This window comes from Nycticebus coucang, chromosome X (genome assembly GCF_027406575.1).
Source record: "Nycticebus coucang isolate mNycCou1 chromosome X, mNycCou1.pri, whole genome shotgun sequence".
Lineage (NCBI taxonomy): Eukaryota > Metazoa > Chordata > Mammalia > Primates > Lorisidae > Nycticebus > Nycticebus coucang.
Window position 1 is genome coordinate 181,388,503 of NC_069804.1, and position 25,000 is coordinate 181,413,502.

General features: G+C 48.4%; 1 protein-coding gene across 3 annotated transcripts in view; it reads left to right on the forward strand.

Annotated features, from left to right (window-relative positions):
* The window catches only part of MAMLD1 (mastermind like domain containing 1), a 145,326-nt gene that overhangs the window by 89,142 nt on the left and 31,184 nt on the right, over window positions 1–25,000 (forward strand). For 2 of the 3 annotated variants that reach the window (XM_053580313.1, XM_053580315.1), the window contains exon 3: window positions 11,115–12,848. In XM_053580313.1, coding sequence (XP_053436288.1) covers window positions 11,115–12,848 — 1,734 coding nt within the window. Of the gene's footprint in view, window positions 1–11,114; window positions 12,849–14,975; window positions 15,099–25,000 lie in introns of all 3 variants that reach the window. The other variant, XM_053580314.1, reaches the window with a different exon arrangement.

Genomic DNA, 25,000 nt, shown 5'->3' on the forward strand with positions numbered 1-25,000 from the left:
GCCCCATCTTGGAGCAGACACATCTCTTGCTGCTTCTGGCCGTGTTGTTCCCAGAGATGGCCCAAAAGGGGTTTCCCATGTGGCTGAATAGATAAGGAGTATAAGATGAACTCACCTTTTGGGGGTTCTAGATGTAGAACTAGGCTCCTTGGAGTAGCTGGGAGGGGTAGGAATGGGTGCAGCAGAATCAGCTTACGGTGGACAAGGCGTTCAGAAAATTTCATACTCAAGGTCAATGTAGTCCATGCTAAACGGCTCATTCCCAGCAAAGAAGGGACTATAGTGTCCTTTCCAACTCAAATGGCAATAACCTGCCAATAGGATGCTAGAGCTTTGCCAAATCCTCCCCATGTGGCAGTTTTAGATCAGAAAGGACTCTTGGCCTTGAGAAGCTGAAGCAGACAAACCTCTGGTTGCCACGTGCATTCATGCTTTTCTCCTTAGCCCTCAGCCTTTGCTAGGTACTAGCATAAGCTTTCAGTTATAGGAGGAACAGTGCAGAGAGCAGATCTTAAATGTTCTCACAGAAACTGGTTTTCTGTTTGCCCCATTTAAACTATTCTAGTTGGTTTCCTGGCAATGGGGTGGACTGTCACCTTGACTCTGCCATGCAGTTCAAATGGTATTACTTCTTTATCATGCCAGGAAAGGGGAGGGGCTGCATTGGTCCAGTAGATACCCTCTTGGCTGTGCCTTCTAAGAAGTCTGCCACTTATGGTCTTCAGAAGGCCCTGGGCATTCAAATTTCTAACCTCATAAGGTTATGGTGAAGGTGAAAGGAATTGATATAGTTAAAGAGCTTAAAGAGAAGCTCTGTAATTGGTTACTCTTAATATTTCCTCTGCTTTTGGAGGAATCTGATTCTCTCTCATTCTCTCTCTCTCTCTCTCTCTCACACACACACACACACACACAAAACCATTCCCCATCATCTGAATTCCTTGGCCCATTTACTCTAAGCCCCACTTCGGCTTGAGGATGGGGCTCTGGAGACTGACAGACCCAAGTTCACTCCCTGATTCCACACTTATTAGCCAGCCAGGTGCCCTTAAGCAAGTGACTTCCCCTCTCTTGAACTTAGCATCCTTGTCTGTACCAGGAGGGTGGAGTACATGTGACCCCACTGAGTCACCATGAGCATTGAGTAAGGTAAAGCATAAAATGCATTTGGCACTGTGCCTGTCACTTAGTAAGTATTCCAAAACTATTAGCTGTTATTAAGGTTTAGCTATAGATCATCTCTCCCTTACCAAAATAAAAAGAAAAGGGAAAGAAGCGAGGAAGGAGAGGGAGAAGACAGGCAAGCAGGTTCTTTAGTCTTTGCTCCTTGTTCTCTCTAGCCACTCACTACTTGAATTCCAGGTCCCTCCAATTTGGGGGGAACTCCCTGCCTGGCAAACCTTCTGAAATCCAGGCACCTGCTCTTCATTGCTAAGATGGGCATGATACTGGGAATATCTGTCTCAGAGTTGTAAAGATAACTGTGTGATGGCTTCTCGGCCTTTTGGCTAAGAGCAATAGTCATTTGTGCCATGTGACTCTAATAGTCTTCTGGTGGGAGGAGTTGTGTGCTTTGGACAGGATGCCCACAGTGAAAATGCCACTCATATGATGAGGCCAACTCAGCAGTCATTGAGCCCAGAAACAAGCTTCCATGTCCAGCCTCATGCCTTGATCTTGGGAGAGTACCCCCAGCCCCAACCACACAACCACTGGATTTATCTGGGCCACCCCTGTGGGAGTGTCCCTCCATTGAAGAAAGACCCTCATAGTGAGGTCACCTGGATCATCCTGAGCTATGGGCACAGAAAAAGTGAGGCAGAAAATGGAGCAACTGCTTCCGGAAACAAAGTTAGCTCAAGTCATAAATCCTCTGGGGAAGAGCCCCTTGGGTTTGGATAGTCCCTCGAGGTGTCAGGGGACAATGGAGGGTCAGGTCCCAACAGGCGCTAGTGCAGAAGTAATATAATATGGTTGCCCGGCATGGGTTTGGATCACCAAGGGAGCAAGGAGGCAGCACTGCCAGGGCCTTGCTGTATGAAGAGGTGATGCCACTGTGTTCACCTAGTCACAGGCATGGAGATTGCATGAATGGAGAACTATGGCGACCCCATGTGGTATGTGATTTCCACACAGCCCAAACTACCCTAACTAAAAAATGACCTATGACTTCCTTGTTTGCATCTCTCAGATTAGCAGTAGCTCCTTATTCCCAGCTTAGTTAGCTCTGACAGGTGTTCTGTCCCGAAAATACACCAGTATCCACTCGAAAAACCCACTCATCCCACCAGGACCCAGTCCAAAGCTTTCCCCATCTATCCCACTCCTGATCCCATCAGCGCTAGCAGGAAGCCTGCCACTACCTAAGGGACCGCACATCTGAAAACCCAGCCAAGATGGTGGCACTTGTCAGAGGTAGGCCTGGTTACCCAGGAGCCAGACGCATAGGGTAAGGGGAAAGGCGCTCCCATTCGACATGTACTTAGCTGCCAAATCTAGCGTCTCAGTCTGGGCTATGTGGTGCAAAGGCAGGGTACCCCTAATGGGTCTGGAGCCACCACAGTAGCTGCCGTCCATCTCCCAGGGTGGTCCTGGTGCCAGTCGGCACTTGCAGCCTGTCAGTCTATGCTCGGGCTCTGGGCAAAGGTGTGGAAAACTGGGGACAGGGTCAGTCACAGCCCAGGGCAGCCAAGGGACATTTACAACATGCCAGTGGGATTCAAAAGCCCACCAGCCTATGGAATATCTGGACCCTGCTGCCTTGCAGGATGTCTGGGGGTTACTGTGTAAGGGTGTTTTCCTCAGGTCCTGTCATCGTTCAGGTCAAGGAAAGTCAGGCTTTTGTAGGTATTGCCCTGGTGCCTGGAGGAGCCCTTCTTTTGTCACCTCTGAATTCTTCTGACATTTTAGAGCATTCTAGAAGAGGTATATTTTCTTGGTTTACTGGCTGCATCTCATTTAGATTTTCCCATATCAGGTGACTGGGAACTGCAGTCAGGAGGCTGCACACATGCCAGAGACTTCAGCTGGGCCCTCGCAGAGGTGCTCCATGAGACAGAGGAGCCCAAGGTGGTTGCATAGAAACTCATTGGCAGCCACACACAGAGTCTATGTGCTGTCCAGGGCTCGCTGTGGTTGCCCTGCTGCCATTGGCCTGGGCCACGCTCACACCATCCACCTATCACCTGCCCTTCGTCTCTATTAATGAAAGCATCCTGTACTTGGAGTTGGTGCTAAGTCAGTGCATTCAACACAGATTTCTTTAAGTACAAAGTAGCATGCTATGTGAACCGGACTGAGTGAAACGCCAGCTCCACAGCGGTCATTTCATGATGCAGCCACAACTGAGAGCCTAGGGCAAGCCAGACCTAGTGGGGGACAGAGGTAGACCACAGCTAGGGAGCTAAGAGTGGGCACCCAGCCTCAGTTACAGAGGCATCTTCTGTCAGCCAGGCAGTGTTCCTGCCCATGGGCTTTGCCAGCAAAAAACAGGAGCCCGCCACCTCTGGGAAGTTGGAAGCACGGTGGCAAGACGGGACATGGATTGAAGAGTTGAATTGGGTTTAGCATTCTGTCTTAATTCAAGCCCCCCCCCTTCATTTTTTTTTTTTCATTTAATAGGTGCTGAATTTTTTTTTTTTTTAATGTGCTGGATTTTGACCATAGAAAGCCAAACTTGAAATGGGGGAAACGGGGAAATACTTTCAATGACTGGTGGAGCATTTAAGAGGCAGGAATCAGGAGTGGAGTATAGGTGCATAGGACTGACATACAGCAATGCAAAGGACCCATTCTAGAGAAGTTTCCAGAAAGAAGCTTTCAAAAGATGTTACTCATTTTCACAGTCCCCCTGGAAGTGTTTGGAAAAACAGTGGCCTGCCTGGTGACTGGTGACTTGGTAAGACTCTCTGATAGTATATGACAATAAGCACAGCTTACTGGACCACAATCAGAGGCCACCTTTTTTGATCCAAGTAGTACAGACTTGCCAGGCTCGGATTCACTCTGCCGGTCTCCCCACCACCACCACCACATTGTGTTCAAGTAATTCTCTGTTAAAATGCCATGGAAGTACTATGCATTTGAGGAGGATCATAATTTCCCTCAAGGGCCAGCTTGCTTTGTGCCCCTCATGGGGCTGGGGGATGTAACGTTTCTTTAAGAGTGTGCCTGCAGTTGGGGACAGAGCCTTTGTAGGTGTCACAGAAGAGGCTTCACCTTGCCCTGTGGGAGCAGCCCAGGAAGAAAGCAGCTGGTAGACATTGGCTCAGCCAAGCTGGGGACCCATTCACTTTCCAAGTGGTGAAAGTGAAGCCCGGAGTGTGGAAGGGACCTACAAGAAGGCACACCACAAGGTCCTCAGATGTAGAGCCCAGGGACAATGAGGTGGTGGGGTTTAATGACCCTGTGCAGTGGCCCTGGTGGCCTCCCGCTTCAGTAGCTTAACTCAGGTGAAATTAAGATTAAGTTTCTTAACCTGAGTCCTGCAGAGACAGAATCTGTGGACTGGGACAGTGCCCTCACCTTTGGCCTTCTGCTCCTTTTCCAGACTACCAGAAGCCCCTGCCTCATCTATATGTCAGCCTCACCAAACCCATGCAGGTATTTCTCTTCTCCCCAGAGTGATCATTTCTATGCTAGTAATAACGGTCCATGGAAATGCATGTGGAGGAGACCCAGTCAGGGGTCCTTCCTAGGAAAAGAGGCCCACAGACCTCACCAGCCTAAATATGAGCTGGCAGGAGCAGCCTGCCTCAAAGGGCCCAGCAGATTTGGCTGTCTAGGAGTACAAGGCCACCCCTCAGGAAATGCTTGTTTAGAGATGATGGGGTACTTCGATTCTTCTCAGGGGATTGTACAAGACAAATTCTGAGTTCACACACATCTCTAAGCATTCTCAGAGCTATTGATTCTTCCAACTGGTACATCTATGCTCTAGAAAAGGAGAAAGCAATTCTAGAAAATTGTCCACCCAGTTGTACTCGTCTCTGCATCTGTCAGGGCTCTTCAGGCCATTTGCAGCTGCTCCCCAGATAGCTCAGGTAGGAGCCTGTGGAGTCACAAGACTTCAGCTCAGGGTAGCTGAGGGCTGAACACTGTGTGGTGGGCCCCAGAGCAGCAGAAGGCAGGAGGTGAAAGGTCAGTGCTACCAGGCCTAGGCTCCTCTCCTCCACTCCCACCCCATCCTCAATCCTAATGAGAGCAACCAAGGCCCAATGCAAGGACAATGAGATGGCCTGGAGTATAACCTCCACGCTTGGAGTATAACATCAGTAGTGAGCACTGCTCCCCTCGTGCTCCCCTGCACACTGGGGAGCCTCCGGTGATACTGGGAGACACACACTAGGCCAAGTACTCATTTTACAAAAGAAGAAATTGGGGCTCAGAGAGGGGAGTGACTTGGCCATAGTCACCCAACAAATGGAAGAGCTGCCACTTACTTAAATTCCAGGGCTCTTTCCTCCCCACTTCCCTCTCCCCAGCCTGCCTCTGCCTGCGAGTGCTGAGCATGGAGACTCTGCAGACTCAGGGTGAGTTGGTGGCACCAATAAGTCCCCTATTTGTGGGTCAAGATTCTTGCTCCACACCATGCATTAGCAGAGATTGGTTCTTGAAACATAACACACTCCTCATGAAGCCAATCAGCATTCAGGGTTCCCTGCCATTCCTCACTACCCTGGTATTCTCCAGAGCCCTACATCTTGTGATTCTGGAGATGCTGAAAATCCTTTTCATTCTACAAAAGGGTCGGTTACAGATTGTTGGGATATTTTGCTGAAAAACAAATATGCAAATGACACATGCCTAAATCTAGGCATTCCCACTGTACCTGTGGACAGTTATCTAAGCTCACGTGTATGTCCAGGCATATTCACATTCGCCCTCTCTCTGCCTCTCACCTGAAAACCCCGTCACAATGCCTCATTGTCTTACCTATCCTGGGGCTACCTCCATCATGCTCCCGGATGTCTTCATTACTTTATTCGCAGAAAAGCCTCTGGGGACCATCCTTGTCCTCAGGGGGCCTGAAATTCCATCTAACTAGCGAACATCAGGTGCTTGCAAACTCACAGGGGCAGTATCATAACACTGAATGAAGTCACGGTTGGAACATGGATGTACTTGTAAGAGACACACTAGGGGACCAGCAAGCGAATGAGCCTGAGCTAAACTAGCGAGGGACAGAGCAGATTAAAAAAAGCCACAGGTGAGTCTGACCTTGTTGACAATTTTGCCCAGTGCCCACATGCCCAGTGCCCTTGGAGGAAAAATGAGGCTCTCTGGTTAGATCTTTCCCTGGTTACCTTTGACCTCTGACTTTTATATTCATACCTTTTGCTGGCCTTTTCTTGGTGTCCACATTAAACCTCAGCTAGGCCGTCCGAAATTAAGCATTTATATATCTCTTGTGTTTACCTGGATAGAGTTGAATATTAGTCTCCTTAGTAAAGTATCACAAGAATGGAAAAGCAAATGCCCAATGTCCTCAATACTAATATGAAAGCAATAGATAAAGAACTACATGCCCACACAGAGAAAAACACAATAAATTCAAGCGGGAGTGGGGGAGAAGGGCGAGGGGAGGAGGAAGGAGATTGGTGTGCTTTCACCTAACGGGCACGATGTAGGGGTGAGGGGCTCAACTACAACTTGGAACTTTACTTAATAAATGCAAACATTGTAACCCAATCACTTGGACCCTCATCTTAATCCGAAATAAAAAAATAATATTTAAAAAAAATAAGTATTTATAACAGCCTACCATACCTCTCTGGAAAGAGTAATAGATATAAGCCATACTCTTCATTCTCCTTATGCCAGTTTTATGAGCCTGGATAGTATACTTATAGTCTATACCTTTTCTAAGAAATCTTTGCCCTTTTTGTCATTCTGGACTAAAAAAGTAGAAAGAGAAGAGTTACCCTATGCCACTGTTCAGACAGAACCAGCAATAATGTTGACTTCAGAGCTGGACTGGCCTCTATCAGAAGGGTTGCCTTTGTTTCCTCTAGTTTCAGGGGTGGGAAGGCATCACATGCTTTGAAATGCATTTTAATGAATGTTTATAAGGTCATGGGCATCACATTCATGGCTTTGTCTGCTGGATTATGAAATGGGTCTCTACAGGCACTTATGTATAGAGAGAAAGTAATTCATTTCTGAAAGACACCAGGGCACTGTCCCTTTTCCCTCCCCCTCCCACGACCAAAGGCAGGACCTGTGGGGGCTCTGGCTGGGATTTGGGGCACCTAAGTCAAATGTCCCTATTCCTTAACTAACTGTGTGCCTGACAGCAAATCACATCCCATTCTATTTTCTGTAAAAAGAGAAGGTTGAAGTATGCTTTCTAGGAATCCTGTCAGCACCTACTAATTGTCACAGAGAGAGAAGGTCACGTGCAAGGCATGACCTGAGGGAGATGGGGGCTGGTTGGTGGCTGGGACCAATAGCTTGCTGTCACCAAGGCCACAGAGACTAGAAGGCATGTGTGTGGGGCAGGAGGATTTGTTTAGAAAAGTCTAGAAACTTGGTTGGAGGGGGCCCTGCTGCCCCAACCAGTATGTTGAGAGGAGGAAGTCATCCCAGAGCTGCGCTTGCTCTAATATGGTGGCCTCAGGACTCAGTCAGAAATGCCCAGCCTGGGCAGACAGAACCAAGGGAGCAGCAACACAGGTGACCCAGGGAAGGCACCAATGTGGCACTGGGCATGGGGGAAAGCCCAGCCAGCTCTTCACAATAGACGTGAGCAGCAAATCATGGGACTGCAAAAGAGGAGACACGGAAGCTAGTCTTTGTCTAGGGACAAAATTAACTGGATAATAGATTTCCACGCCTCACGCTGCCTGGTGAAAGCAGATGCTCTTACAGTGAGCTGAGCACGGCCTGTAAACACAGCCGCCTTTCCTTGGCTTTGTGTCCGGCTGGCTGGTGTTCTTGCTATTCAGCCAGGGCGCTTCAGGCTAACTGTTGAAAGCTCCTACCATAAAATCCCAAACAGGAAGCTGCATGACCTGCAACAAAGTGGAGACTCATTTCAGTCCATTGAAAAAGGCAGCTCAGAAGAGGCTCGCGGCCTGGCACTTGGGTCAGCAGCCCCCACGCCACCCGTGGGGACAGCAAAGTGAGCCTGCCCCCTCATTGGGTATCCTCCTGAAATATGCAGTGAGGTGAGCGCCAGCAGCTGGCCAGTGGCGGACTAGACATAGCAAGAGGAGCAGTCACCTCGAAAGTTGGACCCACCACTGATGGGAGCACCCTGGGGTCTGCTCTGTTATTGAGGCATCAGTTGCGTTCTAGAATTGGAATTGAGTGAGGACCATTTGCTGAGATGCAGTTTATGGGTGTCTGAGAAATTGTGCGCACACAGGTTCTCATTCCGGAGAGATGCAACCGCCTTTCCTTTGCCAGCAGATTTCAGAGGCTCGTCATAGCCCCTGTCCTCCCGTCCTTCCCTCACTTCATTCTACCCTTGGCCTGCCTGGTCATGCCCTGACCTCCCTATCACTGTCTTTGTCTTTCAACTCATGAACAGCACATTGAGCCCAATCACTACTAGCTCATACTCACTACAGGGGATCCTTGTGTAAAATGCACACCCAGTCATCCCGGATTGTTCTACTTCATAGATTTCTATTTTTAACATATTGGATCTCTTTGGCTTCTCTGGGAGAATGTAGAGGAGACCAAATTTCCTTTTGGGACCCAGTGGCCTGTTTATTAGCCTGCTCCATAATTGACTGAATGAATGGCTGAGCACCCTACGTCCGTTAATTCATTTAGCTGCTATTTACTGACCACCTCCTATGGGCCAGACACAGCTTGGGGACACTGTGGATGCTGTGCTCAGCTCACTTCTGATGGGAAAGGGAGAGCAGATGACAGGATGCTCTTCTTCTTGTGCCTGCTCCATCCTCCTCAGATGAAAGTGGTGGCTGAGCTACTCCTCAAAGATGCCCTCGTGGGCATTTCAAAAGAGAAGTCAAAGGAGTATGAAAGTCCTCTAAAGCAAAGTGGAGGGCCCCTTCTGTGGGGCTGATGCAGTGCTCTGCCACCAGCATGCAGGAGGCAGTCAGGAGGCAGTCAAGTGGCCTTGTTGCCCCCTGGCTGAACAGTCTGGGCAAGCCTCCTCCCTGGGTCAGAGGGCCCCTGTCTTTACTAGGAGAAGATGGGCCTTCCAGGCCTTCCAGATGTGCCTTTTGTAATTCCAAGTACCACTTAGTGAGGATCGATTGGGTACCACACAATGTTCCCCATTATAATTATACTCATCTTACAGATGAACAAACTGGGATTCAGAGAGGTTCAGTGGCAAGACCAAGACCTAGTTGCGTCTGCCTCGATACCAGGGCTCTATGCCACATTGCCTCCACCCACGTGCCTACCCAGGGGTTTTCAGCCTGGCTATCCACATTCAGAATCAGCAAGGAAGCTGTTTAAACATGCCCAATGCCTGAGCCTCAGCCTGGCTGAGACAAAAGTGATCGGTTTGTGGTGGGAAGGCCCAGGAATAGGAGTGTTTCTAAGGGATTCTGATGTGCAGGAAGCCCTGAGACATGTGGCCTTGGGGACCTACTCTGATGTTCACTTGGCCATGACAGTCATGACCCCCTGTCATGCTGGCAAGTGGCCCCATGCACACCTTGAGCTCTCACTGCTCCCACAAGCTCATCAAATCAGCAGAGCCAAAGGTGAGGCAATAGCAGAGAATAAGCATTGTGTGTCCTAGTGAGACTTCCAAAGCCAAGCACTTTAAAAGAGTGGTAACTGTTCACCTGCTAGCAGTGATTCCCAGGTCCCTCTCTCCCTTTCCTTTTTTTGATCATCCCCACACATACTATTTCACCCCAACTCCCTTTCCTCTTTACCTGCTGACATACAGGTCATGGTCATTAACATGACAGCCACAGTCAACTGAATGAAGCCATGAAATAGTAGGAAATGTTACTAGGTGTTACAAGGCACTTTGCTTTTATAAATGGTGGGCAATTCCCCCAAGGTGCAGATCCCCAATTGGAACCTTTTCCTGTTATTTGAGATTTCCCTAACCTAAGGATGCATCTACAGAGAGGAATGTCTTATTTAGATAACTTTATACTTTTTTTTTGGGGGGGGGGGATTTACAAGTCCTTCTTGTTAAAAATAAATAAGCAGGTCAGGCATGGTGACTCATGCCTATAATCCCAGCACTCTGGGAGGCTGAAGAAGGTGGATCACTTGAGCTCAGGACTTTGAGATTGCTGTGAGCTATGACACCACAGCACCCTACAGAAGGCAAAGAATGAGGCTCTGTCTCAATAAGTAAATAAACAAATAATAAATAAGCAATGCACTACTTCAAATGGTTGGATATAAAAGTTCTTCCAAGTTATTTTTCTGTGCACATAAACAATGTGTGTGTGTGTGTGTCTGAGACAGAGAGAATGAATGAATGAATGAAACTAAATGGAGCAATGACTATGATGCTTAGAATGAAACAGTGACTGTTCTGGAACCTGAGTTTCCCCTAAACAATTATGTCCTAGACAGCTGCCTAAAAGAATCCTCCCAGATCCCAGATCCACTTCATCACTGGAAGGGCCCTGTTGTCTTCTAGTTTATTACTGCAGCTTGATACATTTAACCAAGACAGGGAAGCAGCCTAAAAGTTCAATGTCTAACTTATAGTTTTCTTTTGTTAAAACTAGTGTGTGTGTAAAAAGGCAGGAATTAAAAATATTTAGCTGCTTGTAGTTTGCTCTCAAATGCCTGCTTTTGGCAGGATAGTTCATTTGGTGACTTCTGCATAGTTTTGTTGAACTCTCCTTGAAGTGGGCAAAGAATACCCTTTGCATGACTTTCTATCCTGTTTTGTATGCAGACAGCATAATGACTTATTTGAAATGCAACAAGACAGTTTAAATGAAACATAGCAACAAAGAAACAAGCACTATGTTTCCAAAAATAGGCTGTATTTTATAGTTTTGACAAGTGTTTAAGTCTTTAAACTGAGAGGTCTGTTTTATCCTGCAGATTTTCTGTTCATTAGTTCTAATGTGACAAGACTTTATAAAAATTCCTCTCTCTCTCTCTCTCTGTCTCTCTCTCTCACCCCCTCTCTCCCCTTTCAACCACAGAGAACCATTAAGAGGAGACAGGAAGGAGACAACTTCCAGTTTCCAGGCATGGCTGATGGGGGTTACCCTAATAAAATTAAGAGGCCCTGCCTTGAAGATGTCACCCTTGCTATGGGCCCAGGTGCCCATCCCAGTACCCCCTGTGCAGAGCTGCAGGTTCCTCCATTAACAATGAATCCTAGCCCTGCAGCTGGAGGAGTAAGTAACCAGTCATTAATGCTGGAGAATAATCCCATGAATGGCAGCATTATGGACTCACCATTTGTGGTGCCATCAACTACAGAAATGGTGCTGAAAGAGCCCACTGTTCCTTACTATGAGAAAATCAACAGCATGCCGGCTGTAGATCAAGAACTTCAAGATCTGCTGGAGGAGCTAACCAAAATTCAAGAACCTTCTTCAAATGACCTAGATCTGGAGAAGATACTGGGAACCAAGCCCGAAGAGCCACTGGTCCTAGATCATCCCCAGGCAACTCTAAGCACAGCTCCCAAGCCTTCGGTTCAGATGCCTCACTTGGAGAGTCATGGTTCCAGCAAGGAGTTTGCCTCTAGCTGCAGCCAAGTCACTGGTGTGTCACTTCAAATCCTGCCCTCCTCTGCAGGGATCAGCTATTCGATCCCCTCCACTAGTAAGCAGATGGTCTCACCCAGTTCTTCGACAGCACAGGCCAAGAACCAGGTCCAGGCCATACTCCCTGGCACTTTGTCCCCACTTCCAGTGCCTCAGTGGCACCATGCCCACCAGCTGAAGGCACTGGCAGCCAGCAAGCAGGGATCTGCTACAAAGCAGCAAGGGCCCAGCCCGAGTTGGTCTGGTCTGCCTCCTCCAGGCCTCTCTCCACCTTACCGCCCAGTGCCATCGCCACACCCACCGCCACCCCCACTGCCACCGCCACAGCCGCAGCCATTCAGCACTCAGAGTCTCATGGTGTCCTGCATGTCATCCAGCAGCTTGCCGGCCAGCACTCTGCGAGGCTCTCCCAATGCCCTGCTCTCGAGCATGGCGCCCAGCAGCAGTGCGGCCCTGGGCCCCACCATGGCTTACGCTCCTGAGAAGCTCCCCAGCCCCACTCTCACGCGGCAGCCACAGTTCAGCCCGCAGAGCTCCATTCTTGCCAACCTTGTGTCCTCTACCATCAAAAACCCCCAAGGACACCTGATGTCTGCTCTGCCCGCCAGCAACCCCGGGCCATCCCCACCCTATTGCCCGGAGAAGCTGTCGAGCCCGGGCTTGCCACAGCAATCGTTCACCCCACAGTGCTCGCTGGTGCGGAGCCTCACCCCTACCAGAACCCTGCTCAGCCAGCAGCAGCAGCAGCAGCAGCAGCAGCAGCAGCAGCAGCACTCAAACGTCATCTTTAAGCCCATGACTGCCACCTCATCCAAAACCCTGAGCATGATCATGCAGCAGGGGCTAATGGGCTCCAGCCCAGGGGCCCCGGAGACATTTACTTTTAGCAACACCAAGCCCTTGTCCCATTTTGTTTCTGAGCCGGGCCCCCAGAAGATACCCTCCCTGCCTGCCACCTCAAGGCAGCCTTCCCTGCTCCACTACCTGCAACAGCCCACATACACACAGGCCTCTTCTGCCACTGTCTCCTCCACTGCCACCGCCACCGTGCAGCCGCCGCAGCAGCCTGACCATTCTTCATTCCTCCTGCAGCAGATGATGCAGCCCCCGCGCTTTCAGCGGTCAGGGGCCTCCGATGCCGTGAGCACCCTGCCCAGACAGGTAAGACCATCTCAGAGCTGGCTGTGTTCCTTTGTTTTGGAAATAACAGCTGCGTGTAATGCTATTGATACCTGGCTTTGAAGAGCAAATCCAGGCTATGGTCCTCTCTGAGAGTGGAACTGACTCTGGAAAAGTCTATGGACGTCAGCTAATCCTGTGTAAAAGCACAGTGGTAATGAGGCCAAGTTTATGGTTTCAGTGTCTGGTCAGGTCACCTAACTTCCCTGGGAGGAAAGCTGCACCCATGAGGTGCTCCCAGGGTAGATTAGTCGGAGCCGAGCAGAACTGCCTTCCCCTGCGCTGGGCCATGAACCAGACTAGCAAAGCTTCTCAGGATGCAAGGAAATTGCACTAAAGTGTTTATATCTTGTCCCTGCGAACATAAAGATGAACACTGAGCCTTCTAGAAATGCCAAAGCAAACTTTTGCTCACAACTTCAGTGTGCCATTAGTCACCGTGCTGGGCAGTAGGGCAGGCCTTGGAAGGAATGAGACAGTACCTGTGAGGTAGTTACTCTCATCATCTCCATCTTACAGATGAAGAAACGGAGGCTCAGAGAGTTAGACTGACTTGCCCACAGTCACACAGCAAGGGACAGAGCAGGAATTTGAAGTCAGGCAGTCTCACTCCATAGCCTGTGCGCTTCTGGAAATTACTTTTGACTTCTCCTACTCATTCATCAGCTGCAGGCTTTTCAGTCACTAAGTGCAGCTGATTCTGCCCTGGTGGTGTCTACGCCATTCCCACTCCTCATTGCTCGGCACCCCACCCCACATTAGTTATTTACTGCTGTATAACAAATGCCCTCAAAGCACCAGCTTAAGAGCCACACATGTATGTCACCTCACAGTTTCTGGGGCTCAGGAATCCTGGCACATCTTTGGTTGGATCTTCTGTCCCAGAGTCTCTCATAAGGCCACAGTCATCTCAAGGCTCAATGGGCAAGGATCTGCTTCCAAGCTCACTCATGTGGTTGTTGGTAGGAAGCTGTTCCTTGCAGGTAGTTGGACTGAGGCCTCACTTCCTCATGAGCTATTGGCCAGAGGCCTCCCTCAGTTCCTTGCTACATTGCCTCTTCACAGAACATCTCACAACATGGCAGCTGGCTTCATCTGAGCAAACAAGAGAGAGCGTGCCAGGGAGGTGGGGTGATGGGCATGGTAGTGCCAGCAAGTCAGAAGTCTTAGCCTTTATAACACAGGCTTGGAAGTAAGGAGCCACCACTTTGCTGTACTCTATTCATTAAGCCAGAGGACTATGAGAAGGTGCAAACAGCAAGGGGCAGGGCTCAGTGGGACCATGTCACATGTCTGCCTACACAGGACATTGTCAGTACCCTCCCTTCTTCCCATTGCTCTCAAACTGCCCAAATTCAGCTTCTCTTGATTTTTTGTCTGAACTCATCCAGTTGCTTCTTAACTGGTTTCCCCCAGTAAACTATCCATTGCTTTAAGACTTGCCTTGCCAAAACAGTGACCCGATCCTATCTCGCACTGGCTCAGAGGTCCCCAGGGGCCCATACCTGGCCCCACCAGCCTCCTTAGGTTCTGTGTCCATCAGGCCCAGCCTTGTACTTCATTCCTGTAACCTTGAAGAACTTGCTGTCCTTGGGCCACTCCATGCAGTCTTGGCCCTTCCTCCTGCTGACCCATGCACCTGGCCTTCCCTTGTCACCTTTTCTCTCCTGTCCAGCTCCATCAACTCCTCAGGGTCAGGCCCTGTCCCCACCAGGAAGCTTTCCCCCAGTGTCTTCAGTGCTTCTGCTTCCCTGTGCCTCTCTCTCCTCTGCAGGGCAGTGAAGGAGGAGATGCCCATAAAGTGCCGGCCGGGGAGCTGGCCTAAGGGAAGCACCTATCAGTGAACGGCCTCTTATTTAAGAGCCCTGTGTGAGGGTGACTGTTGTGGCCCCAGAGAGATAGAGACTGTGTCTTTTTCCTCCAAGTCTACTGGAGCATAAGAAAGCAGAGTGCTTGGCACCTGGGAGTTGGTCATTTGACGGAGCTCCCATGGGGGTGGCCAGGGTGAGTGGTGGGGAGACTGACAAAGCAGGAGGACAGAGCAAGCCACCCAGGGGCTCAGGACCCTTGTGCGCAGTTCAGGAGCACTTTGGTTTGATTTTATTGTAGGGCTGTTGCCATCTGTTTGCATGGACTTCTGCAGCTAGCTCGGTGGAGCGTCGGCATCCGCACTGGAACTCTTTCACTAGCAGGCAAGATCCTCACCCTGGAGACATGGCGCCAGCTACCATTGTGAGCCTTTTTGTTTTGTTTTGTCTTTAATCGGGTACATTTGTAGCCACACTGAGTTGCCCCACAGCCGAATCAGCTACCTCAGAAGGAGAATTCTTAATGATACAGGTTGTACCAATCACACCTAACCAGTACTCTCAGTGGGCTTGGTACAAGTGTCCAGGAGAAAGACCAAGCAGGCCAGCTCCCTGAGGGTGGGAGAGGGCTCAGATGCCTCTGCCAGCAGAGGTGAGAGCCTGGGCTCCGCAAATGGGATGCTACTGCTGCCAAGATCTGCCTTCCCAGCTAGTGCTGCCTGTGCCTGTGGCCAGGCATGTGACTCAGTGCTCCACCTGACTGTCACTATTCCTTTTAAAGTTGAGAAGAAAGGCACAGAGAAGTCATCAGAGTTGCCCACAGTCACACAGCAAGTCAGGGCCAGAGCAGGACCTCGGCTACAGAGTCCTCTTCAGCCTTCCCTTCTAACCTTAACTTCTTAACTGCTGTGTCCTCTACAGGATGGGGGATGACAAGTTGCCTGAGGATGAAATGTGTTCATCCATCTAAAGCACTTTGAACAGGGTTCAGCACAAAGGAGGCTCCAACAAAGGGCTTGCTATCACTATAACGCTAACTCCCGACCCCGAACCCCCACATCTGGTTCTTGGTCCTCCAAACCAAAAGCTGTGCTCTCTCTAGACCACACGCCTCCATGAGGCTGCGTGTGGCCCATGAGCCTCACAGGTGCTTTCTGCTCTAGGCCCTGCCCTTCCTGGACAGCTCCCAGCCCAGTGGGGAAGGCAGACAGACATCTTTGCCTTGTAGGCTGCGGCACATCCCTTTGCTCCTTCTGGAGCTCTGTCCCACTCTCCCTTCGGCCCTCCTCCAGCACGCTGTTCTCTGCCTGGCCTTCTACTGGCCAAAGCACACTGCACAGCCTTTCAAGTGACACCTCCACAGCCCCCCATTCCTTGTATGGTCTCTTCCTATTAACTCTAAAGTCTAAGGCCTTGGCTGTGGTCATTCTTCCATGGGAGAGAAAGAAAGAAAGAAAAAGGTGAGTGTTTCAGGCAAGGACTGTTACCCCTCTGGAAGGACAGAGAGTAGCCCTGGTGGTGGGCAAGTGCATGCTTGTCAAGTCCAGCAGGCTAAAGAAACTTCTCAAGTTTTCTTGATGGCCAAGTTGAGTGGCAGAGACACTGATGACCCATGGCATGCATGTACTAGCTTGCTGTACTTCTCATGAGTGAGAGTGGTTACTGTGGAAAAACTAGACATTCATTTGAAATCAGATCGCAGGGTTTTAAAGGAGTGGTTTCTAAGGGTGAGATGAGACACAAACTCCAGAGTGAACAAAAGTGTCCCACCCAGCTTTCCATAGTAGCTAATTCTTATTTGCAGACTAATATTTCTCAATTCAGGGGATTTTACTTTACTAGTTGAGTGAATGATACAATTTCAATGGCTCATTTGCCTTCACTTAAGGTAAAAGTCAAATGCCATCTGGCTTCAGGGCAGCAGTTCAGTGTGGCACTGGACACAGAACCAAGGCTGGAATCCCCTCGGAGATGCTGACTGAGCTGGGTGCTGTGAGTAATGTCACTTAACCCCTCTGAGCCTCAACTGAACATGCAGAAAGGAACAGCCCCCGTCTCACAGGGCGTCGGGAAGACAAAGGAGAGGCTAACCTATAACTTCTCGGGTCAGTGCTTGGCCCACACTGCGTGCTCAGCCAGGGCAGTACAGATTTGTGGGCTTGGATCTGAACCCCCTGGGGCAAGATGCAATTCCAAATTTAGAACATTTGGGACCTTAGGAAAGTGATATGGTACAAATACCAAATATCACACAACGCTAGTGGAATCTAGGACAACATTTTGGTTTTGGTTTGTTTGTTTTGTTTTCGCAAGGAAATAAATATGAATATTTAACCAAGGTCAGGTCAAATTCTGCCCCAAATAAAATTTGGTACCAAATTTATACAAATTGTCTTTCAGAGCATCTTAGACTTGAAACTGCAGGTAAGGAATGTGGGCCTGGAATTACTAAGGGAGGGATCTTTAACTCATTTGGGAGTTGTGACATCTAGCCCTGGTTTGTTAGACTTTAATGTCCCCAGGTCACCTCCCCATATTTCCCACCCTGTTCCCAAGGTGGGTGATATATTTTGAGTTTTAAGTAGAATCAGGCAAAGTGATTTTTGTTTCCATAATTTTGTGTCTCTTCTTCCGGAAGACTATGGGAGATACCATAGTGTGCTGCAAAAATCAGGACTAGGATTTGTTTCGATTTTACCAGCAGTTGCTGGGGAGTAGAACTTACACTTACTCAAAGACTCAAAGACAAATCTGTCAAGGATATGGGGATCCTGTGGAAAGGTTGGAAGGGGATCGAAAGGTGGCCTCCGCCACTGTGCCTTGGGCGTACATGCGTTTCAGCCCTGCTCAGATCTGCAGAGCTGGGAGTGCAGCTTCATGGGGAGGAGGGATGTGGACGGTGGCCAATTGGAATAAGAACAGAAAGCCTGGAATCTGATCCTTGAGGCAGCCTGCGCTGCACAGGGGTAGGGGGAAGCTGCAGAGAAATAGACTCAGGAGGCACATGATATTGTTTTGACAACTCAGAGAGGGTAGAGAAAGGGGAGTCATGCCTGCCTTGGACAAGGCTGGATTAAGCTCTTCCTGGGCCTGATATGCTTCCTACCTTGCCATATGCCTTGAGAGTCTCCTTAGAGGAGGCAGCAGTGAACACCCAGCAATTACAGAGACAGTAAGCAAGGAGCTGGGCAGTTCCATCTGAGGCGGGGTCTTGGGGAGACCTCTCGCCAACCCCACCTGTGGGCCTCTTTTCCCCGGCAGATGGAGCCCCCACCCCCTACTACAGCACCTCCAGCACCCAGGGCCTGAAGAGAAACAGCACTGTGCAGGGTACCAGGGCTATGCTGTGCCCAAGGCCAAATTCCAAAGAGTCCAGGCTTCGGATCACGTGGGTCCAAATCTAGCTCTGCCACTTTTTCCCTAGGCAAGCTACTTACCCTCTCCAGGCCTCATTCTCCCCATCTGTGAAGTGGTGATACTGGTGATACCCAAACTGCGGGGCTGCTGTGAGGATGAAATGAGATGAGGTCCACGTGCTTGTCATAGGGGCTACCACACAACTGTGCTCCACCGCTGCAGCTGCCGCTCTGAGACTGCATGCTGGGCAAAGCTTCTGAGTGGAGCACTCCCTGGGTGGGCATGTCAGGAAGGACATTTGCCAGGTGTCTGAGGAGAAACCAAGGTGGCCAACAAAGGTTGGTGTCCCCAGAAGGGAGCAAAGTAGCTGAGCCCGGCTGTGGCTTCTCAAGTGACCCCAGGGCAACTTTAAGTGGGCAGAGAGGAGAGCATACGGGGAAACCCAGTCCTATCTGCAGCGGGCTTGGATCTGGGCCGGCTGCCTGCCTTTCCAAGACCCAGTGGGCCTGCTGCTGATAGAGAAGGACAGTGAATGGGATGGGGTTGTGTGTACAGAAGAGGCAAAGAGAGGGCCACACTTGTAGTTTTTGGCCAGGGCTGGATTTGAACCCGCCACCTCCAGCATATGGGGCCAGCACCCTACTCCTTTGAGCCACAGGTACTGCCCTAGCCGGCCACACTTGTTGTCATGCCGCCACCAGGAATGCCGGCCCTGCTTGGTCGTCATAGCCTTGAGGGCTTGCCTGCCTTGGTTTTTGGAATCTTGCTCAAACGGAGTCACCAATGAATACACAGTGCAGAGCGCCCGTCTCCAAGGTGCCTCTTCGTCTCCTCCCCTTCCCTCCTCTCCGCCACTCTCCCCACCCCTAAAGCCTCCAAAAATCATCTTTGAAGCAACCCAAGATTTCTTTTGGTTGGAACTTCTGAGGCTAGACTAGCCTGCTTAGTAGAGCATAGCCTTTAATTACTTCTGTCACAACCAACACTGCGAGTTAAATTCTTTACATTCAAACCAAGATTTGCCATTGAAAACAAGAATGATCAAAGCAGGTTAGCAAGGCCAAGAGAATTCCCTACTCTGATCAAAGTTACAGCTTCTCTATTTTCAAGTAGAGAAAGTCAGGAGAGATGGCAGGTGAGCTTTTTCCTACTCTCCTGATCACTCATTAACATTTTTAAAAAATGATTATTATCTTCCCGAAACATGTAATCCCCCACCACCAACGCAGATGCATCACATAATGTCAAGGAAGGGCCTATCACCGTGGACTTCTACGTCCTTGCACCCACTCTCCTGCACTCTTCTCTCATTTTGAGGGTAAGGGCTGCAGGAGAACAGTGATGGTCTCAGAGAAGTTTCTTTATATTTCGTCTTTTACTAATTCTGTGAAAACATCACAGATTTCATTTCTACTGAAATGTAATACAGAAGCTTTTGGGGGAAGCTCTGTGCTGTCCACCAGTCGAACAATAACTAAGGAGGGGCCTCAGTATGTCTGATAAAGGATTGGGTGCCAGAGAGCCAGGTTGCAAAAACCCAATGGGTCAGAGCCCAGGGCTTGCCCTGCATGAATCTTCTCCAGCAGACATGCAAATGATTTCCTGCCTGAGCATTCTTATTTTTTATTTAAATATGATTGTACATTACAAGCTCAGTTTTCCCATTCTTCCTAAATTAAGCTGCAAAAAGCTATTTAGTTTTGGGACACTTTTTCTTAGCTGCCTTAGGAGGAACTATGATTAGGCACAGTGTAACATGCAATTTGAAAATTGGGAGACTTATATCTCAGTATTGAAAATGTTTTGTTTTAATCACTCTCCACTGCCAGGAAATGAAATGGCATAGGATGTTGAATTTGGGAAATGCAGGCTTAGAAATTGGCACTAATGTACCAAGAATCGAAATTTTTTTTTTCAGTTTCTGAGAGCCATTAGCGATCCTCCATCTCAAAGCTATGTTCCTTTTTCAAAAAGCAGAAGTTTAAAATGGGCTACTTGTCCAATGCTAACCTTGTAAATGTCAACCTTTTTGTTCTATCAAAAGTTGAAGACTATGTGACAAGACATGTTCTCACGAAGGCAACATTATGTTGTGTCCCCTGGAGTAACTAACGAGCCAATGACTTAGCGTAGTTAACACCAAACCCTGTGGGGGTGCAGAAAGGCCCCATTGCAGATGCGCAGTAAGAATAGAGAGCCGTACGTAGAATCTTTCCATTGCTTAGTAACTAGCTTATGAAAGCTAAAGCGATAACCATTTTCAGAAACCTCCTGCCAGATTTTTTTGTTTTGTTTCTTTGGCTTGTTTTAACTTAGCCTACCCAAAGAGAAACAAGAAAACTTGCAGAAACTGGGGTGCCAAAAATGAGATCTTTTAAAAATGAAGTGTACAAATTATACTGAGTGAATTAAAACAACTTATTTGCCACCGTAAGGCTAGGAAAGGAATCTCATTGCAGTTTTCAGAGAGTGTAACAGGACAAAAAGTAACCATCATATAGTGCTGCTTTAAACGGTGTCTCTGAGCTTGAAGGGGGCAGTAGATAAAACACCCTACCCCAGCACCCGAAAGAAAGGGTTGCTGCTATTTCCTAAGGGGTTCTAAAACCCTGGGATTTTATTTGGTTTTGTTATTTTGCCCACACCGACAATGTGTTTTATTGTGTTGTTTATTGTGTTTGGCTTGATGACAGCTTATCGTGTTAGGTCCCCCAATCCAAAGCAATGAGGTCGCTGAAAGCTAAACGCAACAGAAAGGCCTGAAGAGCTGCCCCTGCCCTGCCAGCCCCACCCGCAGGCTCACCTTTGTGACTGTCCTGAGACTTTGCTGACTCCTGACTCCCATTTGAATAATAGCTCCTAAGATCAAGAGTGGACTGAATGGTCAGCATTCATTCATTTCTTCAACGCTTTGTTCCTCACGTTACCCAAGGCTCATGTTACATGAAAAGAGGTGCCGCTAGGCCCCATACAGATGAAAAGCACAGAGCCCACAGACCTAGCCCGGGGCTACTGGAGCTGGGTGCACAGAAAAAAGTGGGCACTTCAGACATTATACACATAGTCCTGGGCTAAATATGGCCTTCGGGCCCTGAAAGATACAGAGCTCCACTTCATCAGAAATGATCCCCACTCTTGCTATGCTTTGGGGAGCATTGGATTTGCAGCTAAAGGCGTGGGTTCTGGCAGTCTTTTTCCCCTACAGTGTCCCACCAAATCCTTCTACCCTCCACTTTTGAGCAGAGGAGGTAAGCACGGCTGTGGGGACCCATGTCTAGAGGAAGACAGTTTGCCAAAGCCAACTGGCTCAGCAGGCCAGTCCAGTGAAGGTGGACCCCTCATTTGCAATTGTGATTGATGATCATTTCTTTCCCTAAGCAGGAATAGGTGGGAATGCTTCCATGACCCTTTTCTTTTATCAAGCAACCCTTTCAAAGATGAGCTCTGGAAAATGTGAATGGGCAAAACACTCAACTCTAGCTTCCTAACTTCACATCTTCAAACGCCAAAATTTTGACCATTAGGATGGTCATTATACACAGAGAGAGAGAGAAAGAGAGAAAATAACAAGTGACAGTGAGGATATGAAGAAATTGGAACCGTGTGCATTACTGGTGGGAATTGCTGCTGCTGTGGAAAACCTGGCAGTTTCTCAAAAACTTAGACATAGAATTCCCATATCTAGCAACTCCAGTTGTGGGTATATATCCAAAAGGACTGAGAGCAGAATCTTGAACAGATATCTGTACATCGGCGTTCACAACAGTGTTACAATAGCCAAAGGGGGGAAGCAAGGCAGGATTCTGTCCACCGGTGAATGGAGAAACAAAACACAGGATATTACTCAGCCTTAAAAAAGAAGGCAATGCTGACATGTACTGCAACGTGGATGAGCCTGAAGATGTTCTGCTCAGTGAAATAAGCTAACCACAAGGGGACAAATATTAGATCATTTCACATCCCTGAGGTCCCTAGAGAAATCCAATCCATAGAGACAGACTGTGGAAGGGTGGGTGCCAGAGGCTGGGGGAAGGGAAAAGGAGGAGTTCATGTTTAATGAGGACTGAGTTTCGATTTGGGAAGAGTTCTGGAGATAAATGCTAGTAATGGTTGCATAACAGTGTGAGTGTACTTAATTCCACTGAACCGTACACTTACAATTGGTTAAAATAGTAAATTTGATGCTATAGTTATTATATTTTACCACAGTAAAGAAGACTGCAGTGTTAAAATACTTTCTAATCCTCCCCTAATCAAAAGCAGTCTTCTCTTTTCTAATAATATTAGTGTGCAAAAGAAAAGCAGCAACAAGCTGAGCCGCCTGTTTTCTGTGTTGGGGAGGAGCATTTCTGATGGCGTGGCCACTCAGCATGTCGTGTGGGCCATCTGGGCTTGCTGCATGTCTTAGTGAAGTGCACGTGTGCTAAACACACGGGCACAGCCAGGGCTTTAAAATAACTTTCCTGGTAAAGTGAGCAAAATGGCTGTCCCTCTCTGGGCATTTTGGAGAAATGACAAAATGTGGGTGGGGGAGCATGGAGGTTACTATAAATAGAAATGGACATTATTCCTGCTTCTGAATGGGATGAGAGATCCCACTTGCTTCCCTGGCTCTCTGGTGCATCCGAGAGTCTGGAAACACCAGGATGACTCACAGTTTGCTGAGTAATATAGGAGCCAACACAACCATACTAGTGACTCACCATCTCCGACTGGCCTTCCATGTGAACTGTTCCTACAGAGCAAGTGCTAGGCCTTGGGATTGAGTTCTGAAAAAGGGTAAGAAGGTCTCAACTACAGACAGAACCAGCTCCTGAGGCCTTGATACTAATATGGGAAAGTAGGAAGCTTCTGACCGATGCTCAAATGACTTTTGGAAAAGTAGCACACCTGGTAGTTGCGTCCACACCCATGCCCCAGCTTGCAAGACTTCTGGTTTGTGCCTCTCAGGGCTTGGTGATGTCCACTTCTTCATCAGAGTTCTTTGTGTCTCGTCTCTTGTCTGTTCCCCTCCTTGGCAGTGAACTTGGCAGGCACAGGAAGTTGTCTTAGCAAACTCTGTAAATGTGAGCTGAACCTTTGAAGCAATGAGTGGAGGAGTGCAGCAGGGTGAACCAATGAAGGAATTGCATCTGCTAGCCTTTGCATAGTAAGTTCCAGAGACTATTTTGAGTGTTTCAGAGTAATTATTGATAGAAGCTCTGAGTCTTCGTGGTTAGGAGCCTGACGGACTCCTGCATTCTTCCATTGGGCAGGAAGGAGAGTTTGGCGTCTGCGTGCAGGGCCAGACCCCCAAGCATAATGCATTTCTCCAGCCTGCTTGAGCTTCTCCTTCTACAGTGCTTGTGCAACGTCTTAATGTATGATCCTTCAACTTCCAACAATACACAATCTAATGCACTGCTAGTAGTAATGTGCACTGTGCAGTTCTGTGGCTGTTGCTGTTGTCATCACCGCTTAATGCAATTTACAAGGACAAAACAAGACTTCTGGCGGCCATTTCACATACCAGGGCGACAGTGGTGCCTGATAAGAGGAGGCAAAAAAAAAAACTAGCTTAGAAATTCAGGCCACTGATTTTGTTGCTTTTCTCCAGCACTAATACTCCTAACATAAACCAATCCATCTCAGTCAGCTCTCAGAGCAGCGAGTGGCCTTCACTTACACAGTGTGTTTATGACTAGCGCAGTATCAAGTGAGCATGTTCCAAAGGCTGTTCAGCATATGTTCTTCTGGTACGCTTAAAATGAAACTTATAGGAACACTTGATTGTGTTTGAATAAACTCCCAACATTGGTTTTCTTAAAAAAATAAAAAAACAGTTTCTTTTTTTTTTTTGGATACAGAGTCTCGCTCTGTTGCCCTGACTAGAGTGCCATGATGTCATAGCTCACAACAAACTCAAACTCCTGGGTGTGAGATCTCCTCCTGCCTCAGCCTCCCGATTAGCTAGAACTATGGGTGTTCACCACAATGCCCAGCTAATTTTTCTGTTTTTACTAAAAACAGAATCTTGCACTTGCTCAGGCTGGTCTTGAACTCCTCAGCTCAAGGGATCCTCCTGCCTGGGCCACCCAGAGTGCTGGGATTATAGGCCTGAGCCACAGCACCCAGCTTAAGAGGTTTCTTTTACTAGTTCATGAATACAGATTCTGTATTCTTTGCAGAAATTATCTTTTGAGGGTTTTGTTTTTATTTGATTTTTTCATTTTGACAGCCATGTTGTTCTTTTATTTGCTTTATTAACTTTTAATTTGCGAGTATCTTTGCTGCCAGAATGATTACATCCTAAGGAGGCTCCTTCACCCCCCCCCTACCCAGAAAAGAGCTGAATGGAATTGAAAGATCACCCTCTGGCAATGACCTTGACCATATCAGTTCCATCTGAATTCATATAGTTCTGTCCTTCCTGGCCCTTTCCTCCACAGCTAGTAGGGAATACCAGTCTTCCAAGCTCTTTCGTTACCCTGAACCGTAAAAGGCAAGATTATATCCAAGGACTCCACCATAGATAAAACTGTGTTTGTCAGCTTTCATAATGACGGCATAGCCTCAGAGGCTCAGATCTCTCCAAGTCCCTGCTGCCAATGAGAAATCTGTCTGTGACTTGGCAAATGTATATTGACATCCAGTTTAGAGAAAGAATCTTTCTCTGTGCCCCATTTTGAGACAAATTACAAAATCTTGAGCTGCATCAATATTCTAATTCAATATGCCCCCCAAAGCTTTAAAAGCCCTTCAGAGAGTTGAAGACAACTGTGCTGTTCCCACTGAGTCTCCTTCCTTCCTCCCCCTGACTCTTTGCCCCTGTCTTGGCTGTGTGCTTCTGAACTGAGCACAGAGCACTGGAGTCATGTCCTCTGGGTGAGTAAGGTCAGGTGCATGTGGCCTGGTAGAAAGGAAAGCAGGAGGTTCACGCATCTTGTTTCTAACAATGCACTTAGTTCCTGCCACCCCCCTCATTCCACT